The sequence below is a fragment of the Staurois parvus genome, unplaced genomic scaffold (assembly GCF_062004578.1).
Source record: "Staurois parvus isolate SC_StPar_1 unplaced genomic scaffold, SC_StPar_1.0 ptg000318l, whole genome shotgun sequence".
Taxonomy (NCBI): Eukaryota; Metazoa; Chordata; class Amphibia; order Anura; family Ranidae; genus Staurois; species Staurois parvus.
Window position 1 is genome coordinate 5,355,495 of NW_028318114.1, and position 26,524 is coordinate 5,382,018.

At 39.3% G+C, this 26,524-nt stretch overlaps 1 protein-coding gene across 1 annotated transcript in view; it reads left to right on the forward strand.

Moving 5' to 3' along the window:
* Window positions 1-26,524, forward strand: part of CFH (complement factor H) — a 324,533-nt gene that overhangs the window by 82,442 nt on the left and 215,567 nt on the right. The window contains exon 6 of the mRNA XM_089683641.1: window positions 8,849-9,019. Within this exon, the coding sequence (XP_089539767.1) occupies window positions 8,849-9,019 (171 nt within the window). The remainder of the gene's footprint in view (window positions 1-8,848; window positions 9,020-26,524) is intronic.

Sequence of the window (26,524 nt, forward strand, 5' to 3'; positions counted from 1 at the left end):
CCAAGGGTCGGTCACAGATGGTAGTGGATGAGGATGAGACGAAATCGTGGTCAGCAACAAGCCAAAGGTCGGTAGCGGAGGTGTAGATGGCAGCAGGAACAATAAGCGGGATATTGGCTGGTAAGGCACAATAATCTGGCAACCAGGAAGTGCAGAGACATGGCTTTTATAGGAAGTTCATGGGAGGAGCAAGGAGTTCAAGGTTCAAGACAAAACAGGGCAAAGGCAGGATCATCCAAAGAATTGTCAAGGGAGCTGTCCAGCATTCCAGGTGGCTCAGTGAGAAGAAACACTGTCTCTCACCGCAGATTCCAGGCTCTGACAGGTACTGCATAAACAGATTGTAAGTTGTACAAACATGTTTTCATAGCAAGGATAAATCAAAGAACATGCACAATTAAAAAAAAAAAATGAAGGCAACATAAAGTAAACATACGCCTTTAAATTACTATTACCACACATTGATTTTATAAGGGTGTACCATTATCACTAGTTATATATCCATAGACATTAAATCAGATCTGTAATAGATCTGTAATGTGTGCTGTCCTTTTTATACAGTATAAACAAATAATAATTAATAAGAAAATTATGTAGGTTTTAACTAAGATATTAACTAAGATATTTTCAAATATACTCTCTTTGATGGAATTGTCTCACTGTTTGGTTTATTTTTCCTAAGATGAGGTGTAAAAAAAGGTTTTTGAATAATCTGTAATATTCATTCAAAAAGCCATCTGGACCTGGGGACTTGCCATTTAGTAATCAGTCAATAATTTTGTCAATCTTGTAGGGTGAATTTGGCCAAAACAGTTGTTCTTCTGATAGCATAGGAAGTTGCAACTTAGCTAGGAAGGCAGCAATATCTGAATTTGAAGGTTGTGGGGTCTGAGCATCGTCTTTAAATTAAAAAAGGACCAAAGTACTCTGCAAAAGAGTGTGCAGTATCCTGGGTATTTGGAAATTTTGTGTTTGGTGAGGGGGTGGATATTTGTCTTAGCTTTATGTGTGTTTTAAGTCTGTTTGCCAAAAAATTCCCTGCTCTATTATCATTAACGTAATATTGGAGCATGAGATGTGCTATATTGATCACTTAGTAACCCCCTTAGCCCAAACCTGAGTTTGGATAAAGTAGACAACTGAGCGGGGTCGGGTTGATTATATTTTTAGTTTCTAAGTTGTGAATGTCAGAAAGAATAGTGTTAAGGGAGAGGTTGTGTTGTTTTTTAACCCATACACTAAGCTGTAAGACTATGGTTTATTTACTAAAGCTGGTTCATTCAGAATCTCGTGCACTTTTGCAAGGAAACGAAGCAAGCTGAGGTTAGAAGCTGATTGGCTACCATGCAGAGGTGCACTAGATTCTGAGTGACCCAGCTTTTGTAAATCTCTCCCTATGCCTCTCATATATGCCTTATGGGCATTCCATAGAAGGAAGGGATCTGAGACTGAGGGGGTGAAGTACTCCTGGAGATGCTGGGAAAGCAAAGTAGCGTTTCAAGCAGTTTTCATAACCTTAGTATTATGGCACCATAAATATACAGTATCCTTCCCCTCCACTGTTTTAGTTATGGTAGCGTGGTCCAACCAGGTGACAAATAAAGCTACACATTAATACAAATTGTTCCTGGAAGGAAAAAAGGTGAAATCTTTCTCTGTGGTATTGCCAAACATCGCAGACATCCTCTGTAAGAAGCCTCCCTTTGGTGGAAGTGGAATACAGCAACGGGTCTACAATGAGGTTAAAGTTACCACACACAACAAGATTACCCCATTAATTGTTGATATTTTCCAAAAGAGCTTATGAAGGAAGTGGATCTGGTGGGAGTTAGGGGTGTATAGGTTGGCTAATATATACTGTTTAGCATTGATCTTGCAGACAACAATGATGATTTGACTGTCAGGATCCAGTACAAAGTCCCTTAGAGTGAATGAGATGGAGTCCTTGAGTGCAATTAAAATCCTCCTTTTTTGCAAGGTGAACAAGCCAAACAAATGTGTCTCTGTGGCTAAATTTAAGGGTAACATTGAATTGAAAATGTGTCTCCTGCATGCATAGAATATTGACATAAAGTTTACAGGCCTCCTGCCACAAAGATGACAATTTGCTGGATGGTCCAGCCCATGTGCATTGATAGACATAACTTTAAACCTCATGGTAAAGTGGGAAGTCTAGTAAATGGCAATATCGCACTGTGACCAACCACCCAAATAATAGGAAGGCTAACATTTTTAGCAGGGTAAGCAGCCTGTTGTACAAAACATATGCAACCAGAAAGTTATCTGGACAAGTCATGCAGAATTGAACTGTAGGGGAAACAAGAGAATAAAACCAACAACATATTGAGAATGACCAAGTCATGAAAACTGACCCAGGTGCAAGAAGCAATGGGCAAACAAATAAAAATGTAAGAACTAGGAGAAGTGGAGACTGCAGAAAAGATCAGGGGAAAGAGTAAGAGGATGTTCATTCTCTTAGCTGGAGAAAATCAGTGATTTGGAGTAGTATTGAAGCAGTAACAGGTGACAGGAAAAGTGCCTGTACATACTGCCGTAATTGAGCAGGTTGGATAGTTTCTGAAATGCCACAACATTTTATGTTATAGCACCAAGATCGGTCTTCCAAATCAGCAAATCTGACTTTGTGCCAGGACAGTTCGTCATCTTTTGCATTATGGGCATCAACCATGGTGTTGTAGGAGGATGTGAATTCACCCATTTTTCCACTGAATATGTTCCTTCCCGTCACCCAATTCTTGTACTTCTGCTTTAAACTGATTTATACGCGTCATCATATCAGAGTGTAAGGAGGCTCTTAGAGACAGTAACATCTCTTTTAGAGTGGTATGTGAGACAGGCTGGTTAGATGTTGAAAAAGTGGAGATGGGATCAGGAAGGTCTGTGTGGGAACCCAAAGAGTCATAGTAAGTGCTCACCTCCATAGCTGGTTCAGCCTCCATCCCAGGCTCAGATTTTGCAGCGCTCCTTGTAGAATGAGCAGATGCTCCTGAATTTGAGGGATTAGGAGTACCATGAAGCTCTGCGACTTCTTTATGTCGGGACTGTTCAGAGTCTGGTGCCGAAGAGGCTCTGGTATTCTGCATATTGTGGCCACTGCCTCCATTTTGTTATAGCCCTCTCACCGGTGGGGTGGGGAAGAAAGGTTGCCAGATGGTAAACAGAAGCTCCATTAATAAGAGTTTTACAGTGGCAAAGTGTAGATCTATACACTAATGGCCATTCAGCAGCACGGTCCCCATACCCTCTGTTTGATTTAATTTCTATGGTAACATAAAGTTGAATAAAAGAATATGCCGTGGAGAGCAAGGGTCTGTGGGACAATGGGATATAGAAGGGGGTGGAATAGTGGGGGGAGTGGGGCTCAAACTAGGAGATATTTTATCACCAATACAAAAAAAAAAAAAAAGAGTAGTGGCAGCAAGTTATAAAACTGCATAAATAAGCAGCTTGTGCACACCACTTATATAATAAAAATAATATAAACTCCAATAGCAACTGAAATAAAGCTGTCAGCACAATAAAGTGTTTTACACTCAACATCTAAAATAAAAAAAATGTGCAGCATTACTTTATGTGAACTAATTAAGGGAATCATGCACAAGAAATGACTATAATCAAAACAAAAAAATCCCCAAATATTCAAATATTCTCACATATTTCTTAATCCAGATTATAGAATTATGTACAAGTGCAGTCCAACTGCCCAAAGTGCCCAAATAAATCTGTGTCACAAAGTCCAAAATGTAAACTATGTGCCCAAGTCAAACGTGCCAAATCCTCCACCAAGTGCCAGCCAAACTGCTCACCTCCTCTGTTGACCTCTTAGTTTTATAAGAGGTCTAACCATGCATTACTGAGGTCCCAGGCATCATGTCACACCAGCACATCAAAGGTTAACAGGAGAGATCCTCACGCAGCTTCAGCAATGTTGAGCTTTCAGGACTCCTGTAGCTGTTCCAGTAGTCTTGGGATTTAAAATCCCCCAATTTCTCCCTATTCTCTGTACAGTACTTCTGTGATGGACTAGATAGATTCACTGTGATGGCGCTGACCAATCAGAATCGATCTGGTCATTCCTCAGCCTCTAGTGTGTCCCATTAAAAACTCCTGCAAGTTAGAGACAGGTTGGGAAATAATGATCATGGTGTAATCACATTTGCTGTAAGTTACATGAAAGCATGTTTGTATGACAAGAATTAAAAAAAATCTAGCTTCAATAAGCTGAGATCTTTACTGCACAACACACAATGGGACCAAATAATTGCAACAAAGAGTACACAGAGTGAAGAAAGGGTGGCGCTCACCAACTCAGTGCATTAGTATGTAGATGAATGTGGCCTCAGCCAGTGCCGCTCCAGCCATGCCCCTCTGACATGTTTCGCCCCGCTCACCAGGACTTGGTCACAGAGGTGGGGAAAACAGAACCAAGAATGGGTTCACTGTATATAAGCACCATTGACTGCGAATAGAAATACAGGTGTATGTAATGGATGTTAAGAAAAACTGTGAACTGGTGGTGTGATAACAGAATGAAAAAAGAAAAATATCATATAATGATAAATTAAGCGAAAAAAAGGATGAGAGAATGAAACAAATACAGAATGAGTATAAAATGGGGAATGAAAAAAATAAATAATAAAGAAACAAAAATGACACAAAAGTAAACAAAAAAAATAAAGATTTTTTTTTCTATATTTTCGTACCTTTTTTCTTTATCTTTATTTTTTTTTAATTTCCCATTGTATTCTCATTCCTATTCTTTGTTTCATTCTCGCATCCTAATTTTATTCTTAATTTATCATTATATGATATTTTTCTTTTTTCCATCTTTTTGTGTGCTTCTCTCTTTTTTTGTTCTATTATCACACTACCAGTTCACAGTTTTCTAACATCCATAACAAACACTGTATTGTTTCTATTCATGGATGATAATGCTAATAATGCTTATGCTTGCATTAATTTTCCCACCTTGGTAACCAAGTCCTGGGGAGCAGGGTGAAACAGCAGGAGGGCGTAGCTGGAGCCATGTTGGCTGAGGCCACATTCATCTATATACTAATGCACTGGGTTGGTAAGTGACACCTTTTCTTCTCTTTGATAATGCTCTTACACCTCTGCATGGTGCATGGAGGCCAGCTCTCTTACCACAGATGGCAGGAGATCTCTGTCTCAGCTTAGAGCAGCATTGCAAGTTTCATTTGGAACAGAAAGAGTACACAAAGCTAAATTCTAGTGTAAAAAAAATAAATGAAAAAAAAAAGGTTAGAACAAAGAAAGTACAAAGTAGAAGGGACACCAGCAGCATTCCACATTTACAAGGAATGTACAAAATGCAAGGGAGCAATCAGGTTAGCTAAAACAGAAAATGAGAAACATATTGCTATAGAAAGTAAAACAAATCCAGAAGATTTTTTCAAATATATCAATTCTAAAAAGGTTATTAAAGCACAGATAGGCCCCATAACAGATGAACACAGGGTTACATTTTCTCACTTCAGTTTTTACAAATAAAGCGAGTGGTTTGATAGTCTTAACAATAATTTTAATGATAAAAACCAGACATAAAAGAGACTAGAGATACGTATTGTAAATGAACCACCTAGTCCAGATGACATACACGCATGAGTCCTTGGGAAACTTTGCTCAGTTATAGCAAAGCTGATTTTTTTCATTTTTAAAGACACCTTACTGACTGGAATAGTACTAACTGATTGGCACAGAGCAAATGTGGTATAAATTTGCAAAACTATATTGAGATGTATACCAGGAAACTGCAAACTAGTCAGTCTAACATCATAGTGTTTAAGGGAAAGGTAAGGAAATCTATACAGAAATGTGTCTTTGATAAATCTGGCATAAGTGACAACCAGCATGTATGAAAGGCTGTTCTTTTCACACCAACCTGTTATCATTCTATAAGGAAGTAAGTGAAAACCTTGGGGTTGGTGGAAGTCCAGATTTTGCTAAAGCATTTTACTGTGCCTCATAAAGGTTTAATATATAAAATAAGGTATATTGGAGTTGATTAAATTGTATGTACATGGATAGGAAACTGGTTACATGAGAGTAGTGATAAATATTTATTAATTCTCTGAATGGTTTAAATTTGAAAATGGTGTACCCCATGTTTCTATCTTAGAGCCAATGCTGTTCAATTTATTTACTAATGATATAGAGGTTGGAATCAAAAGCTCAATATCAATGTATATTGGTGTTACCAAATTATGTGGGGAAAAACTTCAGCACAGGACGTAGCATCATCTTAGTGTGGATTCACCCATGTGCAGTGCAAATTGAAGCTCCGTTTTCACAGCTAACTGACACAGTAGTTGTTCAGCAATTCAGGTCAGGTTTATATCAGGTTCAAGACAGGATTTTATGATGACATGTGCGATTTAGAAGCCCTCCCATAGAAGTCAATTAGCCTGAATTCGCACCTGAGCTCAGAAAACTGACAGGACTCTTTTTTTTAATTTACACTGAATCCACACTCACATATTTGTGTTTCAAAATGCATCCAATTCACATATATGTGAATCGGCTCTACAGGAAGATAAAATAGGGGGTTGGGCAGATACAGTACATGGCAGATGAGGTTCAGTATAGAGAAAAGTAAAATTATGCACTTGGATGCAAAGAGTACACATGCAAATTACACATTGGGAGGGGCTCTACTGGGAAAATCAGTGATGGAAAAGGATCTGAGGGTGCCTGTACATCACAAACTGAGCAATAGAACACAATACCAAGTCACAGCTAGCAAAATACTGTCATGCATTACAAAGGCATACATTCCAGAAATAAATCAATAATTCTACCCCTATATAAAGTACTGGTTCAGCCTTATCTTGAATATAGTTCAGTTCAGTTTTGGTCACCAATCCTCAGAAAACACTTTGTTGATTTAGAAAGCGTTCAAGGAAGGGCAACAAAATAATATTTGGCTAGAGGACCTCAGCTATGAGGAATGATTACATATATTACAGTTACTCAGTCTGGAGAGAAGGCGCATAAGAGGAGATATGATTACAATGTACATGCACAGTATATCAAAGGTAAAATACAATAAGCTAGTGCTGCGCTGCTCACTAAAAATCAGAGACAACCCCCCCCCAAAAAAAAAATTATATCAATTATCAATAAACGTGACAATAATATTGTGCATCAAATCAGATAAAACAAATAAATGACCTGTCGGGTCCCAAACACACAAGAAGGAACAGATTAACAAAACACGGTGGAGAATAATGACAATAACTCAGTGTAAAAGTGAAATACAAATAAGTGAAAAATAAATACTAAATTAGAATAACCAAATAAAAGTGATAGAATAATTCCTGACTGAACCTGGTGCATATAAAGTGAATGAGTCTCATAGATCAACTCCCAATTATGTGAGAAGGTGGTGTTAATACCAATAGTAAACCTTTGGCTGGGTAGGTACACCCCAAAATTGCATGTGGCAATAAAAAATTAAATGCAAAATGAAGTCCCAAAATTAAATTAAAGAGTAAATATGTAAAACAGTCTTTTATCCTAAATCCTTCCAATATTTAAAAGAATTTGATGGTGACATGCAAAAATAGGTTGTCACCATTCATACTCCTCTATCTTCCAGCATGCACGCTCACCTAAATGCCTGACCTATAAATTGTATAGGTCAAATGCACTCTGTCAGATCAATATCCAGTTGAATCTTTTAATTCTACAGGTCTCCACAAGTATAGGCATAGAGATCCCTTGTGATCTCACTTCAATGGAAAACTGCTAAAAAAAAAAGGAACAGAGGACTTCCCATAGTGCAGTAAATCTTTAACACATTAAAAAACAAATAAAAAACTAGTCACATATTAAATGGGATTCACAGAACCCATTCAGGCATATAAAACCATGTAGATGGACTGGGTGCAGGGGAGGACTGACCATTTGGAAACTCGGGCACTGCCCGAGGGCCCGGGGTCAGTAGGGGGCCCCATGAGATGCCCCTGGTACCTTTTTCATAGGCTGTTTTGAGTTTGGGCAAGGACACAGGGGCCCCATGATCCCTTATTGCCTGGGGGCCCCATGAGTTGTCAGTCAGCCCCTGACTGGGTGTAGCAAGATGGTGGCTTCCACGCACAATTGGAAATTAGATTATGGTCATTATTTCCCACTGTGTTTTGTTAATCTGTCGCTTTTTGTGTGTTTGGGACCCAGCAGGTTGTTTATTGTTTTTATGTAATTTGATTCACAATATTATTGTCTCTTTGATTTTTATTGAGCAATGCAGCACTAGCTTATTGTATTTTACTTATATATTTAGGAACACATTAGAGTGCTTGCAGCAGCTTCAATTTATATACAGTATTTAGTTGTGGCAGTGCATGAGTGTATCTTTTGATGTTTAGTACATCAAAGGTGACTCCTGTAGCTGTGATAAACTGTTAACTCCAAGGTCAGTGAAGAGGATATGCAGGTACAATTTGAAATGAGAGGAAAAGAGGGTTTTCCTGTGGACTGTTTACCTGTGGCTCATTAGTAAAACTTCAGGACTCCCCCCCAAGGAAGTGCCACTAGCTGAGAGTATTGACAGATTCAAAAAACTTTTATATGTCTTCCCCAAGAAGCAGAATATACAGGGCTATGGGAATTTTTAGAAAATAAAATAATATCACACACACATACACGTGTTGAAATGGATGGACTTGTGCCTTTTTTCAACCTTATTAACCATGTAAAAATCAAAATTTTAGGTAGCTACATTTTTTATTTTTAAAGTTGACTGTCTTTTTTTTATGCCCTAAAATGATAACGTTTCTTTCTTTCTTTCTTTCTTTGTTTTACACAGATATCAGGTGCAGCCCACCAGAGATTACTCACGGAAGAGTAAGCATTGATAAATCTAGTTTTAAGGACAAAGAAACCTTAGCATTTTCATGTAGTTCTGGATATAAACCATCTACATCTGCTCTACTTACATGTACAAAAAATGGTTGGAGTCCCACGCCTATATGTGAAGGTTGGTTTTGAAATAATTTGACTAATTATATAACTATATAATCAAATTCCAATGGTGGACTTTTCTATGGTCTAGCAGTCATCCCTATGTTTAACCACTTGACTACCAGGCACTTTTACCCCCTTCCTACCCAGGCCAATTTTCGTTTTTTAGTGCTGTCACACTTTGACAATTGCGCAGTCATACAACACTGTACCCACAATAAATGTTTATAATTTTTTTGAGACAAATAGAGCTTTCTTTTGGTGGTATTTAATTACCACTGGGGTTTTTATTTTATGCTAAACAAACAAAAAAAAAGCACTGATGAGGCAATTATGAGGCTGCCCCGATACGTGGCACTGATGGGCATTGATAGGCGGCACTGATGGGCACTGACAGGCATCACTGATGGGCACTGATAGCCAGCACTGATGGGCACTCACAGCCAGCACTGAGGAGGCACTGATAGCCAGTACTGATGGGCACTGATATAAAGCACTGATGGGCATCAGATACAAAGAACTGATGGGCACTATTAGCTGCACTGATGGGACTATGATGATCATCAGGGCACTGATGATCAGTGTATATATCCTCTCTGAGAAATGCCGCCTACCGGCTCTCCTCTCCTCACATGCTGTCAGCATGAGGAAAGGACTGCCGATAACCCACATTTCCTATTTACACTGTGATCAGCTGTGATTGGACACAGCTGATCACATGGTAAAATGCCGCTCTTATTGGCCCTTTACCTGGACGCGTGATCAGTTGTGTCCGAAGGACACAGTGATCACAGATCGCACCTGGTGTGTGCCCCAGTGGGTACGTGTTTGGGAACTGGTTAAAGTATATATAGCCAAAGCTTTTAGTTTTCGTTATAATAGGATATTTTTTTGTTGGTTTGTTTTTTGTTTACTCGTATTTGTAAACATTTTTGCATTTTCTGTCTCATGGGACAACAAGAGGAGATATCTCCAAAGTAGACCTCTTCAAAGTAAAGAAAAAACCTCTTTTAAAGAAGGTATGTTGATTTTTTTTTGAGAAACTAGCGGATTGGAAAAAAAAATTACCAGATCCCTGCATCAACACAAACGATATGTATGCAGTAATTTCTCCCACTGCGCTATTGTATTCTTGCAGCGGGATGTCCCCCCTGGCCCCAGCAGAATACACAGATCAGTGCTGCAGCCATCAACTGCATGCACTAATCAAATGCTGGTTTTCCAGCATGACCAGTCAGAGTACACACAGAGTACACAGAAAGGAGTACACACATACCGAACATTGTCTAGTTCTTGCTGACCAGCTGACATTTGGTACATGTATGCCCAGCTTTAGACAGTTGCACAGGAAAAAATGTCCCCAATGGAAGATTGAACCCTTTCCTACTCTATTGAAAATGGGTTTGGATCCACACATGCAAGTTTAGAAAATATATACCTTTTCTGCTTTCATATATTGAAAGCTAAAAGTGGTTACATTACCTTTCTACCTCTATTTCTGTATGTGGATGATGGCACTGTAATTATTTTAATAAAAAAAAACCACCCAAGTACATTTTTCCTAATCCATCTACAGCTGTTACATGACCCAGCTCTTTCCCAGCCTGTGTGCAAGGAAACAATGGCAGGAGAAGCTTCTAGTCCACTGCTGCTGGTCACATGTTCAAAAAAAATAAACACTTTCTTTGGAATACAGAGTAAGAATACATAATTAATATCAATAAACTGTTTTAAATGATTATATAGATATATATATTTGAAATACAATTGTTATTACTTTTTGGCAATAACATGGTGTGGGTGGATTTTTGCCAGTCCCAGACTGTGTCACATTCCTCTAGCTTGTGTCTTAGAATAAAAGGGAGGTGAGACCTCCATCAACACACATGTAATATCCCACCTTCCATTGTGTTTAGCTAGTTAGTGGGCATGGAGGAGGAGGGGGGGAGTGGGCTGACATTTACCACTTTGTATACACCCACATGTGTGACTCTGTAGTCACACGGGCTACTCAGATGTAAGAGGGAGGAAATGCTCAGCATAGATATTCACCGAAAACTGAGCATGTACAGAGCTGCCAGCACTGCTCTGCAAAATCCCTAGCTGCATTGGGGATTTGGACAGAAGGGGGAGATGGAGAACAGCAGGATCAACCAGGTTTTTTGCAGAGTACAAAAAACTAATCTCATAATGAGTATGAACATTGTGTACTACAGCATTTTATTGATATTTTTTTATGATGTGGGTTTAGTGACACTTTAATAAATAGAAGCAGTATATGAGATAAACAATGAGAAGATAGTTCAGGTTTGTTCCCCGAATGTGAATGCAAAGTGCAAAGGTTGAAGCTGTCCTTATGCCAAATCATAAGTTCTAGAAATTACCTTGATAAAAAAAAAACCCATGAACCCATCTGGTAAATATAACTAGAGGTCAGGAAGAAAATAATAAGAGATGATTGAATCTATCTGCATCAGTTACCATGGTGGAATGGATCAGTTCAAAAAAAGGTTTAGAAACCAGCCAATCATCGCTAGATAATGTGGTCTGTAGGATAGTTTACAGTGTTCAGCAGGTTCCCAAAGCAGGAAGCCCTTGAGCAGTGACATTCCTCCTATAATAAGGAAAAATGTATATATCACCTAAGAAGGAATATACAACTTCCTCATTGGATCAGTGACATCACAAGGGGAAGAGTATCCCATCCTGTTACTCCTTGTTGCATTAAAAGTTGAATCTCTTTTGGGAAGCGCTCTGTATGTAAGTGGTTCATTGAATAATCATTGTCTTTTTGTGATCCTATTTGATATATTTTCAAGAAGAAGCTCATTAAGTATCTCATAATCCACCATCTGAATTATGAAATCCAAGCAAGAATAAAGAAGTCCTAAGGCTCAGCAAAATATTCACTTTATTCACATACCACAAGGCAAACAGTGCAAAGCTTCAGACCTCTGTAGCTCATGTTAGGCGTTAAAATAAAATGAGCACGATAACTTTCATATACACAAAATAATACAACCACACTGTATATATCTAATAAGCATTTAACAGATTACATAGCTGAAGTAAATAGACAATAGAGTGATGTTAGGGCATCTATTTAAAAACATTGTGTCAATGTTAAAGAAAAGAGATAAGTTGTTATCACGTGTTTACCACTGCAATTTCAGAAAAAGTGAAAAAGGTGCTGACATGCATTAATTCTTACATGCAATTGTTGTACATATAGTAAAAAATCTGTGACCTTTTGGCAGGCAAACAGCATCTGCTAATGACACCCTACAGCTACTATTATGATTAGTCTAGGCTTTTTTTAATAACTTTTATTGCTGCCACAAGGAATGTAAACATCCATTGCGACAGCAATAGGCATGTGATAGGTACTTTTTATGGACAGATTCCCAAATCTCTCCTCTGTCCTTAAAAGCATACAAGTTTGGTGTGAATTAATGCTTTTCTTTTTTTAAAATGGTGCCATTTATTGCTGAGTAAACCTGAAGTGATGTAAGATCATCACTTCCAGGTTATTATATTATAGAGCCGAACAAAGCCGTTCCAGTCTTTGTTCAGCTCTGTGATCAGCTTGCCTTGATCAGACTCCCAATCGGATGGGAGATCCTTGTAAAGCTACGGAAGGTAGCAGAATGGGGTAAAAGTCCCTTCCTACTTCTTGTAACAGCAATCGAGCAGCTAGTTAGCGGCTCTGATTGCTATTACAAGAGAGCTGACCGTTGGATTTAAAAAACAGTATCGGGTATCATGGTATGATGGCTATATACAGATACGTTGGTGAAGCTGAAGTGTTTAAATATAAATCGGTAATAAATATATCAAATGTAACTGATAATACCTGGAAAGTAAAAAAAGAGCCTTGAATGCAGATGTCATCTGAAGTTAATGCTAGTGTCAATTTTCTTTTACTCCACCTACACCATATTAATGCACACAAAATATACATTTGATGTTCAATAAAAATGTACAGGGAGCTGTAAAGCAGTTTTTTGATATTTATCATTTGAATGTTGAATTTTTCTTCTAAAGCGTTTTTTTTAAGTCATGTGACTACATCAGGGCTGTGCAGACAAACTCACACTGTAGTACTAGAAACCCCTCCCATGCACCTTTCCCTGCAGATGCCAAAGAACAGGGAAAGATCATGTGACCACACAACAGTGCTGCAGAAATAAGGCGTTTAGAAGATTTACAAAAAAATGCAGTGGCAGTATATATATATATATATATATATATATATATATATATATATATATATATGATTTATGTAGATGAATTACAGCAATTAACACTGTTTAGTATCACATTAAGAATCTGTTGCTGCCATAGAATCAGGTTCCTAAAGTCGTAGTAGTAAGAACTACCTGAATTTGAAGTATGTTATCGACACCAGTGCAAATGCTTGCCTGAATTACGCACAGGTACTGTAGTTCTTAAGAAAACTAGTGCCAGAAATTTTTCATTAGGACTTTATTGAATTCTCTGAATGTGACTCTGTGTATGACATGTTATAGTAACCTGCTCTGTGCAATGCTTTTGCACAGAACAGCCTCGATCTTCCTCTTCATTGGGTACCCCGCTGGCACTCCTGACTCCTCCCCCTGCTGAGAACTCAAGGTCAGGGGTGTATTTACCAGAAGGCAAACAAGGCACTTGCCTAGGGTGGCATTTTTCAGGGGGGCAGCACCCCTCCCCAGAAGAAGGGATGGAAGAAGGGACATGTGTGCCATAGGAACCAGGTGGGATCCGATAGAGACTGCTGGCTGCTTGATGGTCTATGTAGAGCCTGACTCTCTTTCCTGGGGATGTCCATAGATGTGAAGATGGGTGTCTTTCTCTCTATTGCTGGGAAGGGGGGGTAGTGGAAGGCTCTCCCAGATGGGGGGCAGGGGTGTTGTTGGTCAATGTCAGGCTCTCTCAGCAGGAGGGGGAAGGGGGGGTGTTGGTCAGTGTCTGCGGGGGTGAGATGATTTTTGTGTTGCCTAGGGCAGCACAATACCTAAATACACCACTGCTCACAGTGCTTGTTTCTGAGCCAAAGCTCCCCCCTCATTCGCTGTGGTTGACATCAGTAGGAGCCAATGGCTTCCGCTGCTGTGTCTGAGCCAGTTTTTATCGACACAGGCTATGGAAGACTGAGATTGAGCTCTGCAGTCACCTTTGCAGCAGTTGTTTTCTTATTCCAGATCATAATCTTGCACAATTTCCTTTTGTTTCTTTTGGTCAGTTGACTACATCAACTGCACTTGTGCTTATCAGACACTGCTTTCCTGGAATTTGTATATGCTGCCATAACCTTTGATACTGTACCTCATGACATGGCAAATTGGCAACTTCAGTCACAGAGGCACCAGCTAAGTGGGCACCAACAATTTGCCCTCTATAATCAATAACAATGATGGGGCCCTTGTTGACCCATAGATGAGCACTCCCTTTCCAAAATGGGCTATTTATTATCCACTGCAGAAAAAAGCATCATACCCTCCAAAAAAACTTCCCTATGAGCAATGACAATGGTAACAGCAATCAAATTGACCTGCAAAATGGCCAACAGACCTCTTACCACCCTTGCAGATCCTGGAGTGTCTGCTGTAGCAAGTGGACACTGGAACACTGTGGAAGCTGAAACATCTGGAACACTGTGAAAATTTGAACACTCTCGATTAACTGTCTGTAAGACAGTGACTTTTTGCAACAGCAGCCATCCCAAAGTAAGAATAATGTCCTAGGCAGCAGCTTGCAGCTTTGTACAGGAGGTTCACTGGATTGGCAGGCCTCTCTCTTTTTGAGAGTTTTCACATGGCTCAGGCAGTAGCCTTAGATGCCCTTAGCCTCCTACTCAGACCCTGGGCACTCTCAGCAGGCTCTTCTGCAATCCTGAGCCCCCTGTCCCTAGGGCCACTTGTTTCACCATGAAAGGGGGCACTCCTCCCAGGCACACACAGGCTCTCCCAAACACCATCTATCTGTTGGGCTAGATGTTTCCCCTCTTTCCATGCAGTCCATTCTCCTTGCAGGTCCCAGAGTTTTGCCCTTATCGGGTGGTGGGTGGAGCTTAGCTCTCGGCTATCTGGCCAATCAGATTGCTATGGATGGGTCCTGCCCTTGGCTGAGCTGGCAGCCAATAAGTGTCCAGTCTTGCCTCCTCTCTACCTCCAGCTATCACTCAAGCAGAGGATTGAAAGAAAGAAAAGCAGTCCAGTGCAGCTGAGTTGTCAGCACATGCTAGGTAAAATTTTGAAGCTCTCAGCTGGCGCTACATATAGAGATACAATTTCCATTAGCTGACAATTGCAATCCCAAACCATTTCACATGATATCCCAAAAAGTCAGTAAATATTTGTCAAAAAAAGCCCTTCAGTGATAATCTGCATAAGAAAAATGCAAGATTTTGAATTAAACATTTGTGAGTCATAATTATAATAAGGAAAAATGCTAAATCAATTCAAACAGTATACCAAGAAAATGTATGATTACTGTATTCAGGGAGTGAAAATATATAAAGACAAGATTATTTTAACTTTTGATAGCCATGGCAAGTTAGTAAAAAAGGTAGCTATACTACACTATCTAAGATACTAAAAATGCCTTCTTAAAGGAGATGTATGTTACAGCATACACTTTCATTTTATAACATCAGCATTGCAGAAGAAATACAAAGAATGATTTTATTTGACAATCCAAGATCAGGCCACTTGGAAAAATCTCCTTTCATGTTGTGAGTTCTGCCTGTCTGCTGGCCATCTCTTTCTACAACTTCCTAGATTCCCTGCATGCTTTGCAGCTTCTCCTCTGCTGTTTACTTTCAGTTTCTAAGGACTACATATACAAGACATAGTGAACATAGTGAAAATGTGAATATCAGTGTTCACAATATTAGGTAATATTAAGTAAAAGTATCCATGTCTAATTCATCTAGACAGATATAGGCAGTGCAAGCAGGATGGAGTACAATGATTCTTGGTGTCTCAACAAAAATGTACATTTGCATATCATAATTGCAAATATTATTTTATTAAAATGTATTAGTTGCCCATGTAACATGAGTAAAAGTTGTCATATGGTAAGGGAGCCAGAGGCACCATGCACACCTGTTAACATCCGTAAGAGTGCTTGAAACAAAAAATTAAAGCTGAACTGCAAGAATTATCTTTTTCTTTTCATTTTCATTGGTCCCGATTAGTTACACCCAATTCTTCATACAGTATCTCACATCTAGAGGGCAGCAGGGGATTAATAATTTCACTGTCATAGAGTAGACTGTGCTACTACTGTTTATACCTGTGATGCTTTTGAGATAATTAATTATAAATAAATTGGGCGGTGGCTGACTCCCATAAACAATAATAACGCAGTGCTTCCAGCCATTACTGCAAATATCCTAATTAGTATTCAATAATATGGACACCTTAACAAATATAGCACCACACTGTAATTTTCCTTGAGTTCTTTTCACCAATGTGATTTCTTACCATATACACAAATATCACCAGTTTGATAAATAAATAAATAAATTATTTATATAAAAAAAATATTTTATATATATATATATATATATATATATATATATAGTGACAGTGTGGCGATCTGTCACCCTGGATTCTCAACAAGGCAGGTTGAGGGGCTCCAGGGTAAAGGTTTGATATGGAGGAAAGTGGCTTTTCACGTTCCTCCTTTGTTTGTAAGGTCCTTTTTGGGAGCTGGAGCCTGGAGATTTCAAAGCGATTTGGGAGGGATGAAATCTCCAATCCTGGGACCAGGTTTTGGGAATGGCCAGGAGACTGATTGCACAGGTGTGTGCAGGCCTTTTCAGAAAGTCAGGATCAGAGTTCTGGGCTCCACCCCGGCAGATAGGAGTCAGGAGGGCTCCACTTGGAAGACAGGAGGTCACTGCCTGGAAGTCAGGTGGGCTTCACCTAGGAGAGGTGGAAGCCAAAAGCAGCAAGGGGCTGCTAGAGACTAGCTGTGTGCTAGAGGCCAGCGGTGTGCAAGTGCCATATTTTTGGGAAGAAGTCTGCAGGAGACAGACAGCAAGCTGAGTGTAAGCCAGGAGGCTGAACCGTTGTTTTGTGGATGATCGATACCCCTGTGTGGGAAACTTCTGTTTGAACTTTCATTTAAATAAAAGTGGGCTAAAAAGGCCCTGAAAAAGACAGCGAGTAGCTGTTTGCGTTTAAAAGCTCTACCACGTTGAAGCAAGTTCCCACAATATATATATATTAATACAAACGAATCTACTGGTGATGAGTATTTCCTACACACAATCAAGGGATAACCCACAATCAATTTCAAATAGGTCAAACGTAAAATATATATATATCACAAGAGCGTAAATGACAAAAATAATCTTGCAGTGGTTAGTAAATCTTAGTTTTTAGTACTCAAGATATAATTTCCAATTCCCGTGGCCAAAGGGAATTAGGAAAATATTCCTGATATAATATGCACAGAAAACACTTCAGATATTTCAAGAAAACAATACAATGTCAACACCAAATATAGAGAAAAAATTAAAACTCTATTCCATAATCAAAGCAATTTTCTCCATACACTATGCAATCTGATTTGATCCAGTCGATGCAATTTTGAAGTAATCTGCAATCTCTATTTATATGCACAATCTTATTATTTCAGCACAATATCAATATTATCAAGGTTCTAGTAAATTCTAAATGAATAAAAAGTTTTTGACACTTTGACACAATTTTTCACCACTCCCAGATATAGCGGTTACTGAGATATTTTGGTGAAACAACAGTCTTCTCGTCAGGAAATAAGGAAAAATTGGATGAGCAGGCAAAAGTTCTTCTCTGGTCAAAAATAGGTTCTTTTAGGTGGACAAAAAGGTTTTCAAAAATAAGTTCTTCAAAAGCACTTTTCAAAGGCAGAGTGTTTTTCTCAAGTAGTTTTGCCAAGAGATTTTTCAGAGTAGATTTTTTTCTTTCAAGAGCGGGTTGTTTTTTTTTTAAGAGGTGTTTTTTTTTTTTTTTTTAAATTTAAGAGTAGGGTCTGCATATACTGTATATATTGGAAAGACCCATTGTTCTCTAGGTCCACCCATGGTGTAGGCTGATTGAACGGCCAGAATGCCATTGATTCTGGAGGTTCTCTACCTGTCCACTAGGGGCAGTCATGTTCCATGAATGAAATTGTGACCACTTGTTATGAGTCATCTTCCAGCTGATGGTATGGCTTTATTGATAAATTTATATGTCCTGCTGAAATATGAAAGTGGCTCTTATCAATATCTCTTTATATCATGTCCATTATGTTTAATTTAGTTTTGTGGCTCATCTTCCTTATATGGGAATTTTATTTTGATGTCTGTCCATTGTTCTGAGAATGGTAAATATTAAGATAATATTCCCATAATTTGTTATGGCATTCTATTAGCTATTGCTCGCTTGTTACTTCAGTCCATCATGTCAGATATTTCATATCTTTCCACATTCTGATGTAGGCACGTATGTTGGTAATCATTTGCTTTAAAATCTCAGATATAGTCTACCCAAATCACAATCCATCTCATATGTCATTATGACTTGATCATATCCAGTTTATGCTTTTGCATGTTTTTCTTTTGTAGTTGCCAACTTTATTAAATTGATTTCGGTGTCATGATATACAGTATATATAGTATTATGAACATGTCAGCTGTTTACTTTTAAATCCAGTTTTGCAATTGGGTTTCAAGGTTCACGGCCTGGGTGAGCACCTTGGAAGTGTATGCTTAGCTTTCTGTTGTCTGTGTCCCATTGGTAAACATTTAGTTGACTTTTCATAAGATGTATGACTCTGTTCAATGATAGGTGTCTCTATTCCCGCCATAGACTGATGTCCTTCTTGTGAATGAACCTCCATTTAAGGCTTTACTTAGTAAATACAGTTTATTTGGTAAGGATATTATGTTCAAGGCTTCCTGTTGTCTCAGCCTGTGTTCTCGTCATTCATATGTTAAGAGATGTGTCTTCTACAATTACCATTTATGACGTTTTGGTCCATTTCAGTTAAGCTAAAGTCAAGTGTTGTGTGGCTCTATTGTATGTTTAAACAAGAATCTGCATTCAGTAACTTATTGTGAAATGGTGTTTGATACCGGGCAAACACATGGTTCTTGCAAAGTTGCTGACATTTCATAATTAGTTTAATTGAAAGTATTTCTTTAATAATTTATGAATCAAAATCACTACACTACAGTAGCAAAACTTTGCATACACCTGTATGTTTGGCTTGTGTTTACAAGAGCATAATGTCTATGGATGGCCGTATGGAGCATTTGTTCTTTCTGGATTCAGGAAACATGCTGGAACTTACATTGCAAGGATTCAGGCACCCGTGCCCAAGAGACCTAACATCAAAAAGCTTTGTGGTTGATGTAATAACTGTTTAGTGTAATTTCCTTTACAAACGTTAATTCTCTTTGTAGAAGGAAATCATGGAATCATGGAACTAATGCCTCATTCTAACATTATATAGTGATCTTCCCTCATCAAAAACACCCTTAAAAATGTATTCTACAAAAACCTGACCAAACTTTTAAGGGAAGCCCATAAGTGTATGGTCAGAGTTAAGCTCATATTCCTATGCACTAAACTTAAAAAGGAAAAACAAAAGTCACTTAACAATCTAATCACCAGTGTCTTGAAACTGGAAGTCTTGCACAAAAGATCTCTAGATCAAGCAGTGGCTCGAGAAGCTGTTGAAATAGATCCTAGACACTGCTATGAAATGCAACATTTTCTTGAAAACTAAATTATTTTATGAACGTGAGTATAGGTGTAAAGTTCTGGGATAGAACCCTTGAAGAAATGTTCGAAGTATCTAAAAGTTACTCACTTTTAGATACTTTAGTAGACAGATCAACTTTCTTTCACAAAGGAGAAGGTATATCTTTTACAGAGAAGGAATCAGAAAAGGAATTAAAATTACTCTTATTCCAAATAAAACCAGGAAAATGCTAAGTTCCAGATGGGTTCAGAGTCAAGTGTTGCAACCAATCACCTAAAACCATTAAAAAGTAGAGCCTCCAAATTCCACCCTCCACCATCATTCCCTCAGGCTCACATTGAATAGAAATTAGCCTTTTTGGTCTAAACTCAAGGTTATTCAGGCAATTGGACGAACAACAAACCATTTGAGAGCTGAAACATCATGTTTTAGGTTAAATATATTTTTATTATCAAAGTAGGCAAACATGTCGCAATCAGTCAAAAATCCGTTAATGAAAATATATGAACGTGTCTGCAAGCACAATCTTAAAAAGAGAGTAAATATCATAAATTCCAAAAAAAATAGTTTACAGAATTATTCCAGGCAGTAAGTTGCATGTAAATAGCACAATATTTTTAAGAGCGTCAATAGTGAGACCAAATTTGCCAAAAACATTATAAGTAAGAGTTTAAAAAATATGTATACTCCAAAGAAAAACAGATAAAGAGAAGGAGGTGGGAAGGAGTAAAGGGTAAGGGAAGCTTTGGGTACAGTACACTAAGTCATTGAGGGAGAGTAAAGTCCAAACAGTCCAAAATTATATTGCCTAAAGGTGGAAGGCGGAGCAAAACTACATGAGAAAGAATCAGGAAATAGTGGATATATTTTCTGAGGCCACCAAGGATGTCAGTTTATCAGAGGTAGAATAGTGCTCCCATATCAACCACAGGGAATTCCTCCCATGTATAATTTTCCTGAGCCACCAGTTCCTCTATCCCCATAATATCATTAACTATGTAAATCCAATGAATGATGGAGGAAAAGGGTATTTCCATAAAGAGACAATCAATTTTCGTGCTGCAGATAAAAAGAAGCTTGCTTTTTGGGATTTATAAGAACCCGGTAAGATGGACAAAAGTGCAATGTCAGGTGACAGAGAGAGACTCATCATAAATCCCATTATATATAGAAAAAAACTTAAGCCAAAATGGGTAGACTGCTCTGCATCCCCACCAGATGTATATGTTCCCCTCTCCTCTGCACATCTGCAGCAGGTGTCTTATGACATTGGGAACATCCTGTGGACTGATAATGGATCCCTGTACCATCTAGAAATTATTTTTTTTGTGGGTATAGCAGGAAATAGAAGATTTATGTGTGTATTGAAAATCTCTTTACCATTCCTCCATGGTGATCTCACAGCCCAAATCCCTAGCCCATAATTTGGTAAAATCAGGTAAGATGTTTTGGAAAGGACACATAATAGGCACTAGATGAGGGGCAACTGTTTTATAAAAACGGGGTGTAAAGCCGTCCATTCCAGGATATTTCCTACTCTTCAATCCTGTAGTGGTGGCAAGGAATTCCATTTCCATGAAAGGGAAATCCAAATCATCAGACCCGTGGTAAAGCTGAATCATTAATATAATCCCGCATAGAGGTAAGATAAGAAAGGAAGGTAGAGGGTCCCCCGGCATGGACAAATATATAGTTTTGAATAATAATTACGGAATTCCTCTGCTATTTCAGAATCTCTTTATTTTTTGGAGCCTGAAGTGGAAGTGAGGAAAAAAACTCTGTTTTTGAGTTCGAGGGTGCATTGTACATGCTAGAGGGTGGCCACACTTGTTAGCCGAGAAATAAAATTTGCTCTTCATCTTGTCAAGAGCAATCAGAGACTTAGCTTCAAGGATGTGTAGAACATCATGCCTAGCATTCAAAAGAGAAAACAGAGTGGTCTTGTCCAGCGTTCATTTATGGGAGGCTTCTAGAGTGGAGATAAGAGTTAGCATTTGTGTATCTCTAATGTACGGTCTCGTTTTAAACAAGTCCCGTGCATTTCAATGCCTACCACTTAATATGTGGGTGAGTGTCATCTGAGGCATGAGTAATGCTAAACTCCCAAATTGCTTGAAAAACCGCAGCTATGCATGTGTATTGCCTTAACACATTGTCATTCAATCTCCATGTCCCGTCTCATACTCACACCCAGGCTGCCCAGGCACAGGTGTATGGGGGACGCACTTGGCATCCTGGAAAAGAAGTGGGCGGGGAGAGAGGTGGGCATGCACCAGCCGCACTGCTTTCCCTACATACAGCTGCACTGCAGTACCTTGCTGGCTTTCATGTGCAGGAGGTGGGTCTGAGACTTGCCTCCTGCACATGAAGCTGGCAAGGTGCTGGGGCCGCATATAGGGAAAGCAGTACAGCTGGTGAACTCTGCATGTCCACCCCTATTCCCGCGCACTGAGACCTGCCTCCCACGCATGAAAGCCAGCAAGTTGCTGCATATAGGGAAAACAGTGCGGCTGGTGCATGGCCACCTCTTTTCCCGCTGGATGCCGTTGCTATTCTTCGTAATCTGCGCAGTGGAGAGGTTGGACTGGATGCCCCAGGACCAGAGAGTGCTACGTTTGTTAATGGTAAATCATTTTATTTTCTCCTCTGTGACTACAGCAGTCTTCTAATCAGCCAGATCATGGCCAGGCTTTTCTAATCAGTGTGCACCTGTTGCCTCTGGGCACTCCTCTCCCTCAGCAGCCATGCCTGGCTCAAGCTGAAGAGGAGACTGTCTCCATTCAACCCAGAAAAGTTGACTGTGGATGTACTGTATTTAGCAAGGAAGTGTTTAGCAGGCTTTGTATACACCACTAAAAGTAGTCCTCAAAAAGCCAGTTATAAAATAATACTCCTTTATAACTGGCTCTGAGCATACGCAAATATGCGGTCTCTCAGCGGCTGGACCTTGATGCCGAGTGGCCGCATATTTGCATGCCACTTGAAAATACATGTGCTGAGAGCACGCGCCCTGCGTGCTCCCAGCACTTATGTCCGTGTCTCACGGAAAGGTCTCGATCTCCCCTTGCAATCGGGACCTTTTCTGATCACATGACCCTAAAACCCCACCCTGCCTCCCAACATCTGAAAGCCCTTAAAGGGCCAGGAGTTGCCAGCGCAAAGGGGTTAATAACTTGCTTTGTAGTACTGACAGAGCACTTAAAAAGCATTACTCACAGAGCCAGTTATAAAGAAGTTTTGCTTAATAACTGGCTTTGTGAGTAATCCTTAAAAACTGGCTTTGTGAGTAATGTTTAATATTTAGCTTTCCAGTAGTCACAAAGCCAGTTATGAAGGATTACCCACAAGGCCAGTTATTCAGCAAAAGTACTTTATAACTGGTTCACTGGGAGTAATGCTTAATAACTGTCTTTGTGACTACTGAAAAGCTAAATATTAAACATTACTCACAAAGCCAGATACTAAGCATTGCTCGCAAAGCCAGTTTTAAAGAATTACTCATAAAACCAGCTATTAAGAAAAACTCCTATCTGGCTTTGTTTGTAATACTTTATAACTGGCTTTGCAGTATTCACAAAGCCAGTTACTAAGCAGTACACACAAAGCCAGTTATAAAGCATTATGTATAAAAAGTGCAGCGCTAGTGGTAAGGTAAGAAGAGTGGAAAAATATATATTGATATGTTCATAAAAGTCACAAATGAAGAACATAAAATCCGTATCAGATCCTCCCTTGTAGTGAAGGACTTGTGTCTGGAAACAATTATAGAAATGCGCACTCACCGGAAGCGCATACGTAATGCTCATATAAATGTGTCCACAGTAGACCACTAAGGCAGGCGGGGTATGGCAGGTAACTGGGGAGCTTCCTTCTGGGAATAGGACTGCGCAGCAAGAGGTCTTGGGTAAAGGTGAATATATGCTAGTCCAGAGGTCCCCTTAAGGTTGGATGGGTGCTGAGCTGGTTACATGGCTCCCTTCCTCTGGATACTGGTAGTTAAGGGTAATCTGTAGGCTTAATGGCTCATATGGAGAGCCACAAAACGAATGCGAATAGTGTAGTACTTTATAATAAACTTTATTCCAATCAAAATAGTAATCAGGGTACAATGCAGAGTATATGCAGCACTAACCCGTTTTTAAGATGGCTGCCGGGCTTCCATGTGGCTCCGGCGGCAATGACGTCACGGTGTGTTGATTCCTCCTAAGGAGCTGGTTTAACACAACGCCTTTAGCAGTTTGCTAGACATGCCAGTTTTCTAAGGAAGGGAGACACAAAAAAGGACTAGCCTGCTGTATAATTTTTTCTTTTTGATTTTTGGGGTGTCTTTGAATTCAGTCCTCTGTAGGTTGATAATTTTCATTTCCATCAAACGATGGGGCATCTTATGTTCCTAACACATTACCCAGTCCATATCGGTATAAATATCCAGCATGATGTGTTTTCAAAGTGTTCCTTTAATTTTTTTAAGCAGTGTATTTTCTCTGTACCTTGGTCAATTGACAATTTGGTACTACTTATGAAATAAACACTCTATAGCAATGGTATCCAAACTGCTGCTCTCTGCTTGCTTTTATCTGGTCATTGGGGCACTATTTCATTTATCGACACCAATAATGGGGCACAGTTCCTCCCATTGACACCAATAATGGGGCATGGTTCCTTCCAATGACACCAACAATGGAGCACAGTTCCTGCCAATGACACCAATGATGGGGCACAATTCCTCCCAATGATACCAGAGATGGGGCACAATTCCTCCCTATGACACAATGATGGGGCACAATTCCTCCCAATGATACCAATGATGAGGCACAGTTCCTTCCAATGACACCAGTTGATGGGTCACAATTCCTCCCAATGACGCCAGTGATGGGGAAAAATCTTCCCAACTACATCAACATTGGGGCACAATTCCTCTCAATTACATCAACATTGGGGCACAATTCCTCCCAATTACATCAACATTGAGGCAAAATTCCTTCCAATCACACCAATGATGGGACACTATTCCTACTAATGACACCAATGATGGGGCACTATTTCTACCAATGACACCAATGATGGGGCCCAATGACACCAAGGATGGAGCACAATTCAACCCAATGACACCAAGGATGGGGTATTGTTTACTCAAACTAATGCTGGGACATGTTCTACTCCTGATGGTCACAGTGCACCCCTCTAAAGTCTTAGGGACAGTAAACTGGCCCTTTGTTTAAAATGTTTGGAGACCCCTGCTCTATAGTGATGCATAAACCGAAAACTCAACTGCTAAGGCCTCTACACCTTTCAAATAGAAAGTAAGCCTTTGAGGTATACGGTCTATATTTTGTATACGCAGTCACTCTCACCACTACGTAAGTCTAAACCCTACTTTCTCCACCTATGGGAGCAAATGCTGGACCTTACCTCCAAACTACACAGATTATTTGCTTCCACCACAGCCCTTTGTTGGAGATGTTTTAAAAAGAGACTCTACCCCTCACATTTGATGGTCATGCATGGTCAATATTCCAACATACCGGATACCTTGCTTACTGCTCTGCTGCCATGCCTTTGCTGCTGAATACGCTTGCTGTTGCACTGCATACTCCATGCTTTTTCCCGCTGTGCCCTTAAGGGTTACAAAGACAACACCCACTTACAGGTGGAGGTGAACTGCTGAAATGATATCAGATTAATTATGCAAACTATTTTGAAGTTATTTTTTAACCTATATATAAAGTTCCATCTGCTTTACCCATGTTTCTTTGAAGTCTTGCCATGTAATATGGAAATAGTGTGGCAATCTACATTTCCAATATGTGATTATGACATTTTAACATTTGATCAACTTTTGCCAAAATGGATACAGTATGCATTCTACACTATATTCAATATTATTAATTGAAAACAGCCTTCTACATCTTTCCTGGTTAAATAATCCAAACCTATTCTGTCTCTGGATGAGAATGACTGTGAATAGGGATGAGCTCAATGTTTGGGAGCCAAACGCCATGTATAAAAGCAGTATTACTATTGCTATTATACATGACTGCTTCTCACTGTCCATGGTTGTTAAGGACACCAAGGGATTCCCTGGTCATAAAAGCAGAGGGGCTGGATCCCTATGACATCATTGACCATATTGTATATTGTAATGCATCCTTTTGTATAACAGTTGTAAAGGAGGGACCTGGTAAACTCTGAAACCTAGAACTTTGCCTGTCAAATTTGTCAGGTATTCAGGTGAAGCAGGAGGTACTGAAAGCTTCTTCAGAAATATTCAGCTACATCTTCACCTCCACCCTTGTTAGGTTTGTATCCTTCCTGTACAGCATTCAAGGTTTGTCAGCTTAAAAACTGGCTGCTAAAAAACTTAAAATCCCCACTGCCAGTTTTACTGGCTTTTCAATGGCTATACACAAATACTGCAAAATGTACTGGAAATGTTTTGAATATTGTTTCAAGAAAGAGACTTACCCAACATCCATTGTTATGTACAGTGGGGATCGAAAGTTTGGGCACCCCAGCTAAACATTTGTATTAATGTTCATAAACGAAGCCAAGGAAAGATGGAAAAATCTCCAAAAGGCATCAAATTACAGATTAGACATTCTTATAATAGGTCAACAAAAGTTAGATTTTATTTCCATCATTTACACTTTCAAAATAACAGAAAACAAAAAAATGGTGTCTGCAAAAGTTTGGGCACCCTGCAGAGTTAATATCTTGTACTGCCCCCTTTGGCAAGTATCACAGCTTGTAAACGCTTTTTGTAGCCAGCCAAGAGTCT